Source organism: Antechinus flavipes, chromosome 6, assembly GCF_016432865.1.
Source record: "Antechinus flavipes isolate AdamAnt ecotype Samford, QLD, Australia chromosome 6, AdamAnt_v2, whole genome shotgun sequence".
Taxonomy (NCBI): domain Eukaryota; kingdom Metazoa; phylum Chordata; class Mammalia; order Dasyuromorphia; family Dasyuridae; genus Antechinus; species Antechinus flavipes.
The window spans coordinates 16,889,065-16,909,285 of NC_067403.1; the positions used below are offsets into that span (position 1 = coordinate 16,889,065).

A 20,221-nucleotide genomic window follows, 5' to 3' on the forward strand; every position below is an offset into this window, starting at 1 on the left:
TTGTGGTCTTGTGGCTCCTTAAGAGAGCTCGGAGAGAGAGTTCTGGCCCTGCAAGGGGCTTGGAGATCATTTTATAAACAAAGAAATTCAGAGCACGAGAGTTAAAGTTAAACAATGAGTAGCTTTAGTGGACTTGAGCCCAGGCCTAGGAGGCAATGGGACCTGGGAGACCCACCTGGGACTTCCCTGGGGTAGCTGTTCTATGGCTTTCAGTGGCAATTTCCTCATCTGGGCTGTGGGGATAATAACGGGGCAGGGCTGCTGGAAGGATCCATTGTCATCGTATATGCAAATGACTTTAGGAACCTTAAAGCATTTTATAAAAGCACATGATTATTCCTAGAGGAACATTCTCCCTATAACACTATGGTGCTTCCCTGTATACTCATAGTCCCTGCTGTAATGATGACAATTCTTGGTCTGGCCAGAGGAGATTTCAACTCCGTACCATGATGTTTCCCTGTGTACTGATCGTCCCTACTATAATAAGGACAACTTTTGGTCTGGTGGGGGTGGGGGGAGAAGGGGGCGAGATTCCTGCTGTGAGAGGCAACATGGCATTGAAGAAAATATTAGATCATAATCATGAAATTTGAATTTGAATTTCAGGTAAAACCTTTTTTTCCCCCAAGTAGACGTCTTGATTATATTTGATTTTGGGGAAAATCTGTCATTTCTTAGTGCCTCAATTTCTTTATGGGTAGAGTGAAGGGATGACCTGTAACGATCCTAGTTAGCCTGTGAAAGTTTTTAAACCTGCCATTGGAGTTCTCCCTTGTCTTCTCATCCTCCCTCTAGAAACCACTTTCAGTCTAAAAATCAGGATATCAGAAAAGAAAATGAAGACATGAACTAGGAAGAAACGACATGATGATGACCTAATGAGGCAGCTGAGGAGCCAGTAAAGTAAAATCAAAATTCAATGGAGTCCATCAGGTTACCATAAGGAGCAAGAGTTGGCAGGATGATGAGCGGAAATTATATCTAAAAAATGGAAGGGACCTTAGAGACAGTGGTGAATGGTTAACAACTGGCTCCCCATTTAAAAAAAAAATATGTAGGATCCACTTTTTAAAATTTAAACTGGATTATCAACATTCTCCACCCTTTTCTTAAATCTAGACAATCAACAAAACAATTAATCAAGCCCTGCTATGTAGCATTTGTCAATTTCTGGGGTATAAACACTCAGAATAAACATTTAACAATTGGATCTCAAGAGCCAGTTTGAACAAAATCCAGCACACTGCTTAGAACTTATCTGGTCCAGGGGTTTTTTTACTCTTTGGCAGTCTGATGACACTTACAAATCCCTTCTCTGAAGAATGTTTGTTGCCTATGTTCATTATTGAAAGAAATATTAAATTTCAGATAGAGATGAGCAAAAAATAAAAATATACCCAATCAAGTGTCTGGAGGGGCCTGCATTCTCTCCAGAAATCCTTTATTAAGAGACCTTGATTCTTCATTTTTATTTTATAGATTTTAGAGAATATTTATATATATATATATATAATATAGAATTTTATATATTTTATAGAATACAGAAGACAACTAAGGTTTCAGATGGGTGGATTTATTGGTCCAGTGTCCATTGAATAAGTAGAAGAATTGGGAACAGTCAGATGGTGCAAAGGATGGCGTGTTGGACTTAGAAGTGGGAATATCTGAGCTTGAATTCTGCCTCAGATGTTTATTAATTTTATGATTTTGGAAAAATCAGTCTCAATTTCTTTATTTGTAAAATGGAGATAACAATGGCACTTGCCTCCCAGGGGACTGTTTTGAGACACAAATGAATTTATATATGTGAAGTGCTTTGCAAACCTGGTGCTTTTCTCTGTCTGCCTCAGCTCTCTTTCTCTCCCTGTCCTTGCTTCTCTTTCTTCCTATTATTAATATGATTAGTTGGTATTTCAACCACGTAGTCTGACTTCAAAAGCACTGCTTTTCTATTATACAATCTTTCTTAGAAAATCCAGACAAATAGGAAAAAGGTCAGTGATGATTATTTATCTTGAAATGTTTAATTATTTTTATTCTGAACTTAAACATCAAAAAAAAAAAAAGCCTTTGCACCTCATAGCAAAACATAAAAGAAGATTCTATGGAAAACCATGAATCGTCATTTTACACAGTTTTCTTTAAAAACAAAGTTGTGATAAATTCTAGGTTATTTTCACGACTTTTCGGCTTCTCTTTCCTGTGCATTTTTAAGTATTATGATATTATTTGAAGGGGACATCACTCTTGCTATTCCTTCCCCTTATTCCTTGATCCTCCTTTTTTCCCATTAATGGAAAGAAAGAAAGGGAAAAAACAAACTTTGTAATAAATACGTATATCTAAGCAAAATTAATCCTTACAGTGTCCACATAATGGTTATTTTTCAAAGAAAGATTGATTGGGAAAAATATAAATTGAAAGCATCAAAAATGGGAGGAGGGGAAATAATGTTCCTACTTCACAATAACAAAAAATGCATATTAAACAGTATTCTTCAAATGGAGAAAGACTTTAAATAGAGGGAAGAACTGAGAAAATATCAGGGAAATGTGCATTGCAAGAGAAAAATAGATAAATTAACTTTCAGGGGGCTATTTTTCCCTGCTGGTGAATCTAAGAAATAATCTACTTTAAAGATGCTTATAACCAACCCCTTTATCCCAAAGAGATGAAGGATTCTTTTATCGACATTCTGTCTTTGCCCCCTGCTTCTCTGGGAGGTGAAAAAAGCAGAATTATCTTTCTTCTAAAAATATTTTTTTAGAGGAAAAATAACACCACCTCAGGCATTCATGAAGAAATGCAGAAATGGAGGAAGTGATTTTTAAATCCCTCACCCCAGGAGAGCTAAGAGGGCACAGCAACATGTGGGAAGAAGTAGAACTCCCGGAAGCAATGTCACCCTTAGGGAGACAGTCCCCATTTAGCACAGGAAATGGGACCAACAAAAGATCACAGAAAAAAGGATTTGATTATTCACATTACTGGGGGGCAGGCAGGTGGGCAGGAGAGAGGGGAGATATGGGTATTCCAAATTTGTGAATAATCCCCAAATCCTTTTTTTAAAGCTCTATTATGTGTTTTAAGTTGTATGTACTTGGGGTTCTAAGGAATTTACTTCAAATAAATGACTCTGGGAAATCCTTTTTCAGGGCAAGCTGGGAATCTGAATGTACAAGGTCGGTCCTGATTTTATCCCCTCCTCAGTTCATCAGCGCTGGGATTATGCAGACCTCTCTCAGCTAAAGTTTGCCCTGGTGCATTAGATTTTCCTGAAAGTGGCAAGGTCTCTGGATTTCTGGGAAAAAAAAAAACCCAACCAACCAACAAAAAACAGCTTTCTGGTCTGTAAAACAAATAGTCAAGATGTCCACAAAACTGTAATTAAACAGATTCAGTGGAGCTGTCAATAGTAAGAGTTTGAAAGTCAGGAAGACAATATTGAATTAGAACAGATGTCAATTGCCAGTCAGCTTCAAGGCAGCTTTAAAGGCAGTGGAGAGATGAGACTTGACTGTAGGTTTGTCTAACATGTACGAGCAGGAGAAGGACTTCACGCCAACAGTTTCCTCTGTTTTAGCCCTTTCATTTTACTGGCAGGAATCCAAGAGATGAAAACATTTGCTCAGTTTTTGAGTGTCTGCATCTATGTTATCCTTGTTACTATTTTCAGGAGAAACATTATTAAGATACAAACTAAAGTTGTGGTGTTAAAAAGTTACCTAGAAATCTGCAACAGTTCTGATAGGAATTTTAGGGTTTTGAATATTAATTAATTTTGCTGATATTTCTTTTTCAAAAAAGACTTTAAAAAATAAAATAAAATAAAAAAGAATTTAAAAATGAGTATTCATTTAGAAGATCATAGGTTGAGGCTAGATGATATCATCAAAATACATCATTGTCACTGAGTCAACAGTTCTTGAGTATCAACTCTGGTGGAGATGAGAACATACAAACTTAAAAAAAAATCATACACAAACTTGAAGAACTTTCATTTTGATGGAGAATAGGAGGATGCCAAACTTGTAACAAGAACATAAGCAGATTATAAAAGATTAACTTCAATTGGGATTCTTAACCTGATATCTGTGAATTAAAAAAACCTTTTTTTGAAAACTTTATTTTTGATTTCATTTGTGAATTCTATATTATAATTTATGTACTTAATCATTATTTTGAAAAGGATTCTGTAGACTTGGTATCTGTGTACTTAATTTTTTTGGAAGATGATATTTACTAAAAATTGATTTTATTTGTAAATTCTTCATATTTTTATTTATGCACTTAAAATCATTATTCTGAGAAAGGTTGTGTAGGGTTTATCGGATTGTCCAGAAGGTCCAGGTCCCATACAAACAATGTTGAAAACCCCTGAATAAAATAAATATAATAAATAAATAAATTAAGATAATTTAGCAGAGTTTAATATAACTCAATGTAAGCAAGCTCCATCGTGGGTGCTATCAAATAGTGGCAGGTCATATTGGAAAAATGACAGAAACTTGACAAGTATTTTGGTGACAGTAAATAAATCAATGTCTAGAATCTGTCAAGATTTGAGTGCTTCCTGAGCAAGCCTGAATCAGTGACTTAATTTCTCAGCTACTGATGTGCATTGAGAGAGGGAGATTCTTCATTGGTAAATCCTTACAGCCGTCTACATAGAGAAATCACAGACCTTACTGCTTCTTTCCCCAAGAAAGGTCACTGATTTTTCAGGTCAAAAATTTAAATTGATATGCCATATTCTCTCAGTATAAAATGAGACCTGGTTATATATAAAATGACCTTATGCTTTTTGTTGTTGAGTGATTTTCAATCATAAATGACTTTTTGTGATCCCATTTGGGGCTTTCTTGACAAAGATTCTGGAATGGTTTGCAATTTTTTCTCCAGCTCATTTTACAAATGAGGAAAATGAGGCAAACTGAGTTAAGTGACTTGTCCAGGATCACAGAGCCTGGACTTGAACTCAGGAAGATGAGTCTTCTTGACTCTAGGTCTAGCAGTCTATCCACCGTACCACCTAGCTGCCAGACCTAATTTAAAATAAGAGAGCAAAAAAAAATGTTTTCATTGTCATTGATAGGGATCCAAACTGCCTACCCCAGTCATATACTGAGGAAGTTTTCCACCCCCCCCCCTTTTTAAACCTTCCATTCTATAAGTAACATCTTAAAAACTTAGAGAAAAGAGCTTCCAAAACATTTTATTGAGCTACATCTGAGATCTCTTGTTTATATTCCATTGTCAAATGACTGAGTTGAATGTCTTTAAATAATTCCAGGAGCTGAAAATTACACGATAGTCAACTAATCTTCATTCACACGTTTACATCATCACAAAGTTTGCTGACTTTGTGGGTCCTACCAAAGTAGCCACAATTTTGTAACCTGCTTCTTCTCATCTTCCCTACTCCTCCTTCCTACCCTACTCTCCCACCCCAGAGATCCAGAGCTGTGCTGAGCTGCTGCCTGAAAAGAGCCAATTGTTAAATTCAGTGTGAGCATTGTTAGAAAAATATTCATCTAAATGTGGCTTGCTGTCTCGGGCAAAGTGACAGCTATTCCCCAAAATTCTCTAAGGACAGCACTTGTTCCTTGTTTAAAAAATTGTTATTGATATCTTTCACTTTTCCATCACCGACATTTCCCAATATACTTCTCCTCTCCTTCTCAGAGAGCCATTTTATGACAAAGAATAAAGAATGGAGGAGGCGGAGGGAAGAGTTTAGGAAAATCAATTAATATAATAAGTTTCATACTGAACTCAGTGTTTCCCAAATATAGCTCCTTACCTCTATAAAGAAGGGAAGATGGAACATTCTCAGATTTCTTTTTTGTGGGCAAGCTTGATCATTATAATTTCACAGGATTCAGTTTCAATTGTTTGATGCTCTTCTTTCTATTTATCATGTAGCTTTTTTTTCCCTCTGAGGCAATTGGGGGCTAAGTGACTTGCCCAGGGTCACACAGCTAGGAAGTATTAAGTGTCTGAGACCAGATTTGAATTCAGGTCCTCCTGATTCTAGGGCTGGTGCTCACTTAGCTGCCCCTTTGGTATATCATTTTTTTCCTACTTGTAATAGTTTTTTTGCTTTATTTTCATGATATCCACTGCACAGTAACATTCCACTTATTCATGTTCCATAATGTATTAAGCAGTTTCTGAATTTATGGGATCTATTTTTCCCAATTGTATGCTACCACAAAAAAGTGTTATTAATATTTCTGGTTATATGGTAACTTCCATTTTGTTACTGACCTTCTTGAGGTATTAGCCTACCAGGGGGATCTCTGGCTCAAAAGATATCTACATTTTGGTCATTTAAAAATATGGTTGTAAATTGTCTTCCAGAATATCTGGACCAATATAGGGCTCTACAACCTTTCTTTCTACAATCCCTCTATACAGATCATGGCTATCTTGATCATCTTTGCAAATTTTCCAATTGTGAGATGAGATCTCAGAGTTGTTTTGATTTCCATTCCTTTTTATTTTGGAAGAATGTTTTATGTGGTTAAAGGTTTGCATTTCTTAGAACTGTTTATTTGACCTCAGATCAACTTAGGAATGGCTTTTTGGTGTTATGTAATTGAATTCATTCCCTATATATCTTGAATACCAGACCTTTATCAGAGAATTTGATGCAAAGATTTTTTTTTCTCCTATTGCTTCCTTTCTTAGGTGTATTAAGTGTGATAGTACAAACATTTTTCAGTTTCAAGCAATTAAAATGACCAATTTTATCACTGATCATTGCCTCTATCCCCTTTGGTTTTTAACTCTTCCCTTTACCATAGTTCTGTAAAGTGCCTTATTGAGTCCCTCTCTAATTTTGTGAGGGAAGGGTTATTCATATAGGGTAGTGTGTGTGTGTGTATGTGTGTGTTATACATATATATATATATATATACACATATATGGATTTCTATACATGTATGTATGGATATGATCCTGGACAGATGGGCTGAACACATCCATAGTATTCTCAACAGCCATCATCAATCAGTGGTGAAGCCATTGACCATTGACTTTTGCTTGAAATTATTTCGTCTCTAGGTAAATTTCTGACTGAAGAAGAAGAGGTTTTGAATGACAGGAGCAAAGCACCTGGTGCTGATTCTGTTCCAGCTGAAATTTAGAAGGGGTGGGTAAGAGGGAGATCCACAGCTCATACAAGTGAACTGAAATTATGCCCCGGAAATTTGAGGTGTCCATCTCTAAAAGGTGAAAGGAATAGATGGTCCTGTGACAACCACAGAAGGGCTCTCTCTCAGTCACTGCTGGCAAGATTCTTGTCAGAGTCCTCCGTCACAGGCTGATCCTTCACCTGGAAGATGGCCATCCCTTTAAAGACCAGCGCTGCTTCAAAAAGGCCAAAGAACAGCTGATATGGTTTTGCTGCCCAGAAACTCCCGAAGAAATGCTAAGAGCTGAACAGAGGTCTGTATGTGCTTGCTGCTGTGGCCAAGGTTGTGTGTGTGTGTGTGTGTGTGTGTGTGCCTGTGTTACTACCAATGCTTTCAATCAGATATATTTTCATTTGAGTATTCTGAAAGTCTAAAAGAAAACCTGTTTTTTTTTTTTGGGGGGGGGGAATCAGACTTTGAGATTCATAAAATTCACGAACATAAAATAGGTTAGCTTTGCTCCTTCTGACTGGTATACCTTCTCTCCCACCCCACTCTAGCCCCTTCTCTTCCCATTCAATATTATCTTTTTTTCCCCCTGAAATCTTCCATGCCAGAAATTTCTGTTCCTTTGTTGAACTCAGGCGGGTCTCTTTGGTCAATCTTTGTTACCTCCCTTCCAGTGATGTTTACCTGAGCAGAACCTGCCCCTCCCTATAAAACCTCCAACTCCCTGATTTATTAGCTACCTTGGTCCCTGAATGAACCCTTAAAAAACCCAGGTGTTCCACTCAAGGAATCAGAGGGAGTGAAGAGAACTTGTTGAAATGTGGATTGCCAAGCCTAGAGGACCATTATGGGACCTTACAGGACCATTGCTGACCCCTCACTCCATATCCCAAAGATCATTATATCAAAGCTCCTGAGAGCCAGACTGTAGCCTTATTTGATCATCTTTTTCTCAGAGATTCTTCCTCCCCCAGGCTTCCAGTCCTCCTCCTATTCTTTACTTCATTTATTCTTGATTGATGCTCCCTACTCTAAGATTTCTTGTTAAGCCTAATGCCTTCCCTTTTGTGAGTTAAATGAACTAGTGAGAAAGACCCCACAACTTTGAGGATCCCTGGCTTCTCTGCCTTTTTTTGTGTCTCTAAGTCCCAAAGCAAAGACAGCAGACAAGGGCGGATGACCGTGATGAAGTTAGCTGTTTTTGGACCTTTAAAAGTAGATTGCATTGCCCAGGATATCAAAAGTGAGCCCCACCTTGCAAATGACTCCTCAAAAAAAAAATCCTTCCAGGAGCACCAGAGCTTAGATTTCTAATATTCAGCAACTTCTTTTTAATTAAAGTTTGTAAATTAGAAGAGGGAGAGAATTTCAATTTTTGCTACTGACTTTTCAAAGAAAAGAAATACCCTGGAGAGAGACCTCCAACTATTTTTATGAAGGATTACAACAAAATCACATTTTTTTAAACTCTAATAGTCATTGATGATCCTTTATTTAAACCACAATGAAGAACAAAGGACATGGTGCGTTACTTTGGTAAATTCTGTTTATCCATACACAGAGAATTAACAAGTACACAAAATACACGTTAACAGCACAGATACACAAAGTAGTTTCTACCATGGGCTCTGATATGCTTGGAGCCACCTTGGGCTATTCAGTATATTTTGGACCTCCTTTTGTCATGGAATTTCTTCAGGAAATAATAGGAGGTCACTCTGATAGCAGGAAGCTAAAAGAAAGCAAAGGAACAAGTGCATCTCCCACCATCAAGGACAGGGCATGATTAGACCAAGGAGTAGCAGGGTAGCCTATGACACAGAAGTATTGTAAACTAATGATTTCAGCATATATAGGTCCTGCAACTCGTGGTAGTCCACAATCCCATTATTGTGATGATAAGGGGATACATTAAAACATACACATTCTCTCTTACTCTTCCTTCCTTCCTTCCCTCCTTTCCTCCTTTCCTTCCCTCCTTCCCTCCTTCCTTCCCTCCTTTCCTCCTTTCCTTCCCTCCTTCCCTCCCCTCCTTCCCTCTCTCTCTCCCCTCTTCTCTCTTTCCTTCCCTCCCTCCTTCCCCCTTTCCCTCATTCATTCCCTCCCTTCTTATTTCCCTCCTTACTTCCTTGCTTTCCCCCTTTCTTTCCCCTCTTCCTTTCCCCCCTTGCTTCCCACCACCCTTGCTTTTTTCCCTCCTTCCTTCCCTCTCTCTTTCTCCTTCTCCCCTTTTCTCCCATCTCTTCTCTCATTTTTGACAAGTTATAGAATTGTTTCATAGACAATGTTCCTTAGATCTTCAAGATGCCACAGAATAGGAAACGACCCAAAGAACTTCCTCTTTGAATCCTTGCAATGTTATCAATACTGGTTCATAATAAGCTGGGGGCAAGGGAATCTGGCATATAAATGACTTTAATATATATTTCCAGGGACTCTGTAACTTTACATCAGAAAAAAGAGATAAAGCACAGGTACTGAGATAGGACACACTACATGGAGATTTTGACATAGAGAGTCCACTATGGGACAAGCAGGTTCCATGTTTACTTTCTCTATTTGGACTTGACAGCCACAAACATGGCAGCCAAATTCAAGTCTGATTTCTTGTCCATCCATGTTCTTCCTTTTTCGTGGGTAGTTTTAGTTGGAGGGATCTTTGCCTTCAAACTGTCTTCAGAAGCCACGAAGGCAGCAAACCAGATGGTACTCCCTCTCTGGATCCTCCATGAGATGAGCTGCCCAATGTTTCCCTAGTAAACGCAACCCTCTCTCTTCCTCCTCTTCCTTTAGTGGGAACGTGGGACAGCTCACGTGGGAGGGGCAGAGACGCTCATGTGGCTGTAGGAATACCTGGTCAGAGATGCTCCCATGGTTCTCCCATCTTCCTCTTCACCTCCTTCTCCTCTCATTCCCGGAGGGTTGGGGTGAGGGCAACAGGTGAAGGTGGACAGGAAGCCTAGCCGGAAGCGCTTGTTCATGAAGCAGTAGATGATGGGGTTCACGCAAGCGGAGGTGTAGGAAAGCAGGAGGATGAAGGAGATGGGAGCTCCGGAGAGGAGCAGCTCGGCCGAGGTGGTGTCGTAGGCCCTCCAGGCGTTGACGCTGTAGATGGGCATCCAGCAGAGGAAGAACAAGATCACGATAACGATGAGCATCCGGATCACACGCTTCTTGGCCATCAGGTTGGCGGCCGAGCTGCTGCTGCGGGCTCGGTCCACCTTGATGCTGCTGCTGTTGGACAGCCGCTGGAGCTCCAGCTTCTTTCTCCTCTTGGACTTCTGCAGGTAGCAGCCATCTCCATCTTCATATCTGCCGCTGCTCCCTGTGCTGGCCTTCCTTTCTGGATACATAAAGAAACATACTTGATTTTCAGGTTTAAAAATGCCGTATGTAAGAGAAAGCTTGGTGGAGGCCAAATTCACACCAAAAGTCTGGACCTGAAGCTTTGGGGACGTACATATATGAAGAAAGATGCATTACTCTGAAGCCTTCACCTTTAAAGCTGAATTTGAGCTAGGATTGTAGTGATATCTAAAATTCATATAGCCCTTTGCCTTTCCCTAAGTATTTTCAAATGCTTTTCATTTGATCCTCACAATCCCACGGGTTTTGTCTTGTCCAAAACCCTACTAAATAAATACTTTGAAAACCTGTAATATATTGTATACAAAACATATTGTGTTTATTCCACCCTCCCCTATTTCTGTTGATAGTATCACCATCCTTCTGCCCCCCAGATTTGCCAATTGTAACTCTCTCTTTTCACCTCAATCTTTGTATCAACTCATGTCAATCAACAAAAAGTCTCATTTCTCTCCTCTTTACAGCATTTCTTTCATCTGTCCCTTTCTCTGAACTCACAGAACCTCTTCCCTGGTTCAGAATCTCATCACTTCTTTCTTGAATTATTGGAAAGGCTGAGACCCTGCACCCCCTCCAATCTCTCCTCCATCCAGCTACTCACTTGGTATTTCTGAATTACAAATCAAACTGTGCTATCTCTGTACCAAAAATCATCACTAGTTTTTTTTTTAATTGCCTCTGTTATAAAATTCAAAATCTTCAGTATAACATTTAAAGATCTTCCTAATCTAGTTCCTATCCACAATTTAATTCTTATTTAATATTTTTGCCCCATATTCTATGTAAAATTATAAAATTACTTAATGTTCTGGTAAAATTGATCCACCAGGTGTTTCCTGCTTATGGCATTTTATCTACTGCCTCCATGACTCCGGACAAACAGCATCTAGGACGTACCTTTTTCTTATTCTGCCACATAGAATCTCTAGCTTTCTGTGAAGTACACTTGAGGTGCTACCTTCCACATAGGGCTTTTCTTGATCCCTCGTTCTTAATATCTTCTCTCTTGAAATTATTTCATATGACTTCCTCTTTAATTGAAGGATCCTTCAAAAGGATATGAATTCTTTGAGGGGAAAAACTATTTCCTGTCGGATTTTGTTTCTCTGTTTTGCATAATGCTTTGCACATAGCAAATTCTTAATAAATATTTAGTAAATTGAACCAAATCGGTAGATTAAAAATCAATTCAACGAACAAAGCCCCTCTTTCCGCACAAAACACCAGGAGTGCTCAAAAGATAAATAAAATACAGTCCCTAGTTTGTATAATCTAGAAGGAAAAAATGCCCATGATGCTTATCAAAGTATGGCAAGTGCATAGAAGAGGTAAAAAGTGAGAGATCAGCCTACTGATTAAATGTAGGCTATAGGGGCATTTCCTGGAAGAAATGTCACTAGATCTAATTTTGGAAGGATGAAGATGATGTCCACAGGTGGACGTGCTGGGGGTGAGGGAGAAGACAGAGTGTAGTCATTTGCAGGGAAAGGCTTAAAGGTAGGAAAAGGTGATACAAAGTATAGGAATCAAGGAGTTAGTGTGTACATGTATCTCTTTAAGGCAGAGGAAAGTCCCCGAGTTTTTGTCATTTTTCAAGGTACCCATATGATTAATCGTTACCTCTGGCAGATTTCCTCTGGCTGGCATCAAACTTGATTCCTCGGTAGAGTTCCAAAGAGATTAATCCATATGCTACCATCATCACAATTCCAGGAATGAGAAAGAGGATGAGTAACAGGAATGTGTGCCTGGGGAAGTCATAAAGAAATTCACATGACAAATGGTGACTGCATCACTATATTTTCTCCACAGTGACTCAGATCAACATTAATGGGGCAGCTAGTGGCGAAGGGGGGAGAACGCTGGAGTCGAGATCAGATTTGACCTCAGATGCTTACTAGTTGTACTGCACTAAGCAAGTCACTTAGATTCTTCTTCTGTAAAATAGAGATGCCGATAACAATCTACCTCTCCAGGTCATTGTGAAGATAAAAGGAGATAAAATTTACAAAGCACTTGACCTAGTACCTAGCAAATAGTAAGGGCTTAATAAATGTTTGTTACTTTTTTAATTTTTAAAGTTAATTTAAATTTTTTAAATATATTTTTAATTTAAATTTTTTAAAAAATTAAACACATTTTGTTTTTTCTACTAGAAATGGGGCTTTCCTAATGTTACTTGCTGTACTCCATTGCCCAGTGATGTCTCGACTGACCAACAGGCTCTGAATGGGGCGTTTTATTTCATAGAACTTTTAGGTTAATGGAAGCTTAAGCAAAACTTGCCTCCATCTTTTTTTGGTTAGAATTTTCATTTTGGCATATGTCTCTACAATGTCTGAATACAATTTCTTGCCTCAGTAAATGCAGACTTATTGATGTAAATGAGCCTCTCCTTGATAATTAAGGCCCTTTTGAGATGTCAAAATTATCATTCTGAACAATGGACAGGACTGTAAATGTTGGCAAAGAAGATGGATGTATTAGGGATGAAGAGATACTGTTGCGCTCTTTTAAAAACAATCCTCACATCTTGTTTCTTTTTGTGTCTCTTTCTCTTAAAAATCGAGGGACTTCAACCTTCCCCTTCCACCTCCATCTTCCTAACACTCCTATTCTAGTTAATTGAGTGCTTTGCCTAGCTACCTTGCAGCTAATTGAGTTTGATTCTACTCGATTTAAGTATTATAGCTTAAGCAGTGCAGCCGATGGCATGTGTTCTGTGTCTTTATGAACCCAAGAGCCTGTTTAAGAATGGGAGAGAAATAAACACGGAGGAGTTTGACCAGGGCTGAATGGAATGGAAGTTATCTCGAATTCTGTAAGAACAAAGGAGCCTTGCCATTTCTGTACTTTGAAATCTTTGTTTATAGAAATGGAAAATGTTTATGTATGCTTATGGAAATATCAAATGTTTACTTGAAGAGAGAATGGAACAGTTCAATCAACAGTTAACATCAGATCTCAGAGCAGCCAGTATTAATTATAGTAATATGAAAAAATGAACAGGAACATCTCTTGCTTTAATGATCCTGAAGGAATAAACACATCTCATTACTGGCTCGTAATGTTTTTGTTAATTCTTGTCCAGGAGACCAGGAGTGGGTTTCTTCTCCAGATAGAGTCTTTCAAAGAGCCTTCCCCGAGGACTCTCTGCTTTGCTTGAAATAGTTTTGTGGCTGTAACATTACACCCCCAATTTCTCTAATTGCAATGGCAATGGTCATTTGTCTGTCCCAAATAAGGCAGAGAAATCAAATGCCTCGTTAGGGAAGTCAGAGTGTCTCGGTCGCCACGTGATGGTGACATCGGCTATAAATTTCCGCAGAGGGATTTGACATAGCTATCTTGCCACAAACCACACACGTGCTTGTCAAAGTGATCCTGCCTGAACAGAGCTATGTATTCTCCAAACAAATGGGAAACCATGCAGAACAGCAAACCTTTTGGAGTTGGGTCTTTAAATCATTCGCTGTCTGGTATGAGTAAGGGTGAGAGATTAGGACATAAAATTGTCAAGAGCACAAGGTGGCTTAACCATCTCTCTTCAATTGGACAAATCACATCTTAGTAAGATTCCTCATCATACCTTGGAAACATCTCTGATGTTTGTAACATAATTCCTCTCTGCCTTTGTTCCTCAGGGATGTTTGGTTAAGAAGACAGAGTTATGGAGCAGTAGGGATAAGGGAAGAGGATGAGGATGAACTTTAAGGGACATTCAAATCTCTAGTGCCCTTATATAAAAAAGTCCCTGCTTGATTTTTCCCCTTTGGTTAAAAAATCTTGGGGACCTTAAGAAGCCATTCATTTCATCTGCCCACCCCTCAGAAGAACCACAAAGAAATGTGTCTGCCCATCCTCAAAGAGCAATAGCACACTTCAGAAAGGTGAGCACCCCAAACTCGATTGTTTTACCCTCCCTCCAGTATTCCCCAAGTCCATGTTTTCAGCAGTGTGAGAGGATATGATATCAAACTATAAAACAACTTACCAGGACTGTTGCATGACATCACTCGGCAACAGGAAGCGACACATATTGGCCGTCTGATTGTTATAGTTGGTAAAGGGAACCAAGTTGCTGTAAATGGGGTACGGTGACATGATCATAAAAGAGAGACACCAAGTGGCAGTGATCACCTTCAAGGCGTGGGACTTGGTCTGCCAGACCCTTGACTGCAGGGGCTTACAGATTGCGCTGTACCTCTCTAGAGAGATGGCGACCAGATTGAAAGTAGATACACTGACCGAGATACCTAGGAGGGAAACAAAGAAGTAGGTTAACTTGATCTTGAACTTCGGCAGCCCAGATGTGCTTGGGTAAAGAATCTAGGGGCCGCAGCCCAGAAGGGAAAGGGATTTACCTGCCAACATAGAATACCATAAGATCATATTTAAAAGTCATTTTATAGCTGTCAAAACTGGTGAGTTGAGAGATTAAATGACATATTCAGAGTCCTACAAGGTAAATACCAGGCAAAATTTCAAATCCAGGTCCTCTGGCAGCTTTGAACTGCACCACGAGGCTTTGGGATATCTCTTCTAGAAGGAAAACTGCCTCCTGAACATTTATCATTCTTTATTTAACTTGGTCTAACTTCCAGTGAGCATGAAGATAGCCATTAGTTAACTACGAAGGAGACGAAATAGAAACCTGCAAAGTAAAAATGGGTTTTGAGTAACAGGAGACAGAGTTTGTGTGCTTATTCACCTGGAGATTTTAGGTAGATCAAATTTCAAATGATTCTTCCTTTAATTTTAAGTATTATTATTGAATTTATAGTGGGTTATTAAAGCAAAATTATGTAGAAAGTCTAAAATGCTGGCTTCAATCTGTGGTTTGAGTTCTACTTACTTAAAGGTTTGTACGAAATTGTCTTCCAGTGAACTATTTCAAAGTATTGAATATGATCCTATATGGTTTTTAAAATGTAGTTGGGCATAATAAAAAGCAAACCTCAAAGTTTATGGTTTTACATGATTCAGCTTTTACTTGAATTCACTTTTTTTCTCCCAAAAAGCTGTCAATAATTTGAAATGACTACTTTTTAAAAAAATTAGTCTAGGGCAATGGGTTCTAAAGGGACCCAGTATCTTAAACTATGATTGGTGACCCCATATGGAGTTTTGCAACTGAACAACATGGGGGTTGTGAAATTGTGATTTCTTATCACAAAGATGTTTAGTAAGTATATGTATTTTTTATATACATATAAAAAATCTCCCTGGGGTGAAAAGGCATTAGGAGTAGAAAAAGTTTAAGAAACTCTGATTTAGGATGCTTGTTTGGGGGAAGTGAGCTCATACTCACCTTATGAGACCCACTGTGGGACAACAGGATCCTATTTTAGAAAGGTGAGACAATCGAGGGCATGTGGTCCGGCCTACAATATAGTCACATCATTGTTCTCCAGGCATCTACCATCACTGTAGGAACAGCCCCCAAATATGTGCCTCATTTTAATTGCTTTTTGTTTGCTATACTTGGGTTCACTTAAGCAGTGCTATTGCAATCACACGACCTTATCTTAACCACACTTTGAAAATACCTATGATTTAATTGCAGTTGGTTTTTTCCTGGCTTCCAGTCATTTGTTATCATTTGGGAAGTGCAGACTCCAGTTCTGTTGATTAGGGCAGAATTAAGACCGTTAATATTGCTGGTGTCCCCAAATCCTTTTGGACCGATACATCATAGCAGTCTACAGATTTGAAAGCACGGTCCCTGCCTTTTTAATAGAAGAGGCTGTTTGAGGGAGAGACAGATTGAGAAGTGATTATGGAGCAGAGTCTCTTAAATGTGTTTATTCCCATTTTGACATAATCCTAGCAATAGGCCAAATCAGGGCTGGTTATTGGAACCTCTCAGGGGCTCTTGTGTTAACTCTTTTTTGATGGACATGGGCAGGCTCAGATAACCCATCTGGTGGGCATCTTGGTGAACTCCCTACACTCAGAAGTATATATTTGGCTTTCCAACTAGGCTTGGACAGCTTCCCTTCTCACTTCTTTCTTGGAATGGTCCCAGAGGACCAGAAGAATCTGGAAAATGGACTCTGAGAAAGGAACCTGTAAATATACATAAACACACACATAAAATGTTTTATATTGATCCCCCCAAGTGCCCCAAACAAACCTGTTCTTTAAGTCACAAATAGATGTACAGTAAAAAAGGCACTTTCCTTGAAAGGAATGGAGCAACAAGAGGAGTCTTTTTGTGCTGTTATCGTTTTTGAAAAAAATGGAAAGAAGAGCAAAATGAATGTTTTCCACTTATGTTTGGGTGGTTATTTCTATTTTCAATGAAGAGGCTGGACATGCTGCAAGAGCTTAAAAGCCTTCCCTTCTTTTCCCTGTGTTCACATATTCAAGCCTTTCAATAGATGTCCAGTGATTTCCTTATTTTCTGAATTTTTTTCCCCCTTGGGCAAACAGCTTTTCTCTAAAACTGGCTAAATGCAACGTGATAGTGTTTAGGGTGAGTTAATGAAATGCTGACAGAGAATCACTTACCCATGAAATAAGAGGTGGTCTTGCAGACAGCACTCCCAAAAATAAAATCCTTGAGCAGGTTGGGAATGAGATTGAAGGGCATACAGAAGAGGCAGAGCATGAGGTCGCTGACAGCCAGGGAGAGCAAAAATATGTTAGTGACCGTCCTCATCCTCTTGTTCCGGATCAACACGGTGATCACCAGGGTGTTCCCCAAGATACTGAGCAGGAATATCACGGAATATAAGAGAATCTGCACCGCTGGCTGCCAAACTACTGTGTCACAATAGAGAACAGAGCCATCAGAGACCAGAAGAGCACATGAAAAGCTTTGCACCCCAAGTCAGCTCAGATTTTCTATTTCCTCCTTGATGTTTTTGGTTTGTTTTGGTTTTTGGTATGAGGGGGATTAATTTATTAATCACCAAAGCAAAGCATTCATTTATTCTTGTAGTTGTTAAGACTTTTTTGAAAACCAAATAAAGAAATCTCAGGGATGAGCTTAGATCCCAAAGGTTCTTTCGGGAAAGAAGCCTTTTGGGAAGCACTTTTCAGGAATGAGCTGTGCTGGCATTTGTTTCCAGTTTCCCAAACGTTATTTACAATGAATCATTTCTTCACATTATGCTTAAGGTAAAGAAAATCAGACTGCTAATATGGAAACAGAATCATTTCTTTATGCCTGTAACTTTAAGCATTTCCATATCCCCAGTCTTGCCAGTTTTTTACACTCCTTCCCTTCACCCCATATTTTCTCCCTGAAATCATGGCTATTAATCTATCACTCTTTAATCTAGAAAAGCAAGAAAATATAGACATTTGGATTATCTATTTCTATTCTAAACTTTTTTTTTAAATAACAATTAAAAAAGACTTTACCTAGCCTAGTCTTAAAGAATCCTTATTATCCTTTGATTCCTTGGCTGATCATTTCTCGCTTCAAATGAACATGCCTGAAAAACAAATCTTTGATACTTACCTTTGGGAGGACGAGGTAGGTCCAAGCAGAAAAAGGTCTCGTTTTCAATTCCAAGTTCACAGGGAGGAGTAATATTACTGCCATTCAAAAATAGACTATCAACTATATCCATTCTTTCCTCTCTCTCCAGCTTACCTGTCTTCCAAGAGGAATTAAGAATGTGTGCAGAATTACTCTCTATTCATTCCTATGATGATGAAAAATCCTTCCCAAAGAAGATCTGCCCGGGAGAGGCAGACAGGAATTAATTTCCAGGTAAGTGCCTTCTCAGTCATTCCTAATGGTTATTCAGTTCAGGCTGAAAAACATTTGTACTAGTGTCAGAGAAGGCAGACACATGAAAATCCAGCCTGCACACTCTACCTTCTGGATCCTCCTCCTCCTCCCTATTCCAGAGGCTAGTCTTAGGGTTATAAGCATACTAGTGACTGATTGCAAAGTTAACCCTTTCTGGAGTGGTGGGGATTTCTTATAAATATGCACCCGTGCATTCATACACACACACACACACACATCAATACAGTAATTACCTCCGTGTGGATGCGAACCTGGTTTTGTCCCAGGCAATAAACAGAATCGAGCCCAATGAGGATATTTCAGACAGGAACAATTAACAAGGTAATAGATACTATAATGCAGACCATCAGAAACAAAGGACGTCGAGCGGCTACATTTCTAGCTCCTCATACAGAAGCAATTAATGCCTTTTAGCTCTGGAACACTGCCCAGGCGTGTTCGGATGCAACTGGAAGGCTGGTTAAATCGCTGGAACCCACGGTGTTAATCCTTGGGGACTACGCCCTTGTTAACCTGAAAGTTGGCTCTGGGAGGCCAGAGTTTACATTTCCCTACGTACACGGGGTCTCTTGCTGCGGCAGGCTGGCAGGTGTGAGGAAATTCCTAATTTGTAAGAAATATGCTTTTGTTTGGATATAGGACTATGGTCATTTAACGGATGATTGCTCCAGCTTGGAAAAGCAAATCAGTGAGACCCAGGCTTAAACTGAAACCCCAATGAAGGCCCCTATTCCTCCAATATGAATCAATGACTGCAGTCTACAGTCTGTTTGCCCAGAACTCTCTTTGATGACTTGACCAAATTTTCAATTGTGTCATTTCTTTTCTGGCTCTTTTCAGGTCAAATAAGATATTATTATAGCTTTGTGTTGACCGTGTTACACATATAAGAAGGAGCTGTGATTCCAAGAAATTCTGGGATTTAGTAGCTAAGTCCTAGAGCCTTGGGACACGTAAAGATTAAGTGACTTGTCTAGAGTTACACAGATAAGACATGTCCCACAAAGGAAGCTGACCCTTGTCTCTCCGACTTCAAGTTGCTCACTCTTTTCATTAAGCCACACGGTTGTCATCCGTGTTCTTGAGCAAACATGCTCTTTTTTTAATTTAACCAAACCTGTGATTTCATTGAGAGAATTTGCATAAGGAAACTCATCATCACAGCTCAACAGCTCTTATGCTACTGATTGTATTAGATATTTGTCTGGAGGTGATATTCTGGTTTATTTAGAAGGGTGGCTCGAACCCAAAGGGCTAATTCTCTATCCGCTGTACTGTACCACTTCCTATATACCACTGGGGAAACCAAGAAGGTGCTTTGGGATCACCAATCCAGTTACTACCTTTATTAGGAAGGCAAAGGATGAAGAAGAAGATGACAACATCCTCATCTGGCAAAGGGGAAGATGAAGTTCTTTGAGACCACGGAAACTTCCTACAGAAATAATTTCATTTCAGTTTCTTCAGCACAGATCCCATTCTTATGTAGGGACTGGGCTGCCCCATTTAGGAATATGCTTCTTGTTACTGTTTCTCCTTCCTACATTGTCACTGCCGCATGTCACTGTTACAAGTCAGTCACAATGTCTAAACCGGTTGACTGAGGCATTCACATTTAGATTTTAGTTTAAACCCATTCAAATATAGATTTTTGTCTTATAATGGGGGGGAGCATGAAAATGTGAGCTTTAATGTACATTCATCATTTGGTTTGACCCTCCCCGTGCTGTGGTGAACAGATCTAGCCAGAGGCAAGAGCATTTTCTTCACCCTGCTGCCTGAACAGCTTGGGGATGCACAAGGAATTCATTGATCAACTTAGATATTTTTCAAAACCGTGCCCAGAAGATGGAAGCAAGGAAAGGTCAGAGAGGATGATTCAGAAGGGCAGCGTGATACAGAAAGGGCTTTGGATAAAAGCATCAGCAAGACGCAA

General features: G+C 39.2%; 1 protein-coding gene across 1 annotated transcript; it reads right to left on the reverse strand.

The window, feature by feature from the left end:
• Positions 1–9,364: 9,364 nt before the first annotated feature.
• On the reverse strand, positions 9,365–18,238 carry CCKAR (cholecystokinin A receptor). Its single transcript, XM_051964156.1, has 5 exons — positions 17,989–18,238; positions 17,031–17,285; positions 14,512–14,773; positions 12,138–12,265; positions 9,365–10,494 (listed from the first exon to the last, which is right to left on the reverse strand). Exons 1-5 carry the CDS (start codon positions 18,098–18,100, stop codon positions 9,962–9,964), a joined length of 1,290 nt encoding a protein of 429 aa, XP_051820116.1. The 5' UTR covers positions 18,101–18,238; the 3' UTR covers positions 9,365–9,961.
• Between the last annotated feature and the right edge of the window lie 1,983 nt (positions 18,239–20,221).

What these genes read in the sequence shown, in the direction of transcription:
- CCKAR (XM_051964156.1), bottom strand. Translation starts at nt 18,100, where the DNA reads ATGGATATAGTTGATAGTCTATTTTTGAATGGCAGTAATATTACTCCT. An exon ending in CCTACCTCGTCCTCCCAAAG is followed by an intron (nt 17,286 to 17,988) that starts GTAAGTATCAAA and finishes ATTGTGACACAG; the next exon opens with TAGTTTGGCAGCCAGCGGTG. An exon ending in GACCACCTCTTATTTCATGG is followed by an intron (nt 14,774 to 17,030) that starts GTAAGTGATTCT and finishes TTTCCCTCCTAG; the next exon opens with GTATCTCGGTCAGTGTATCT.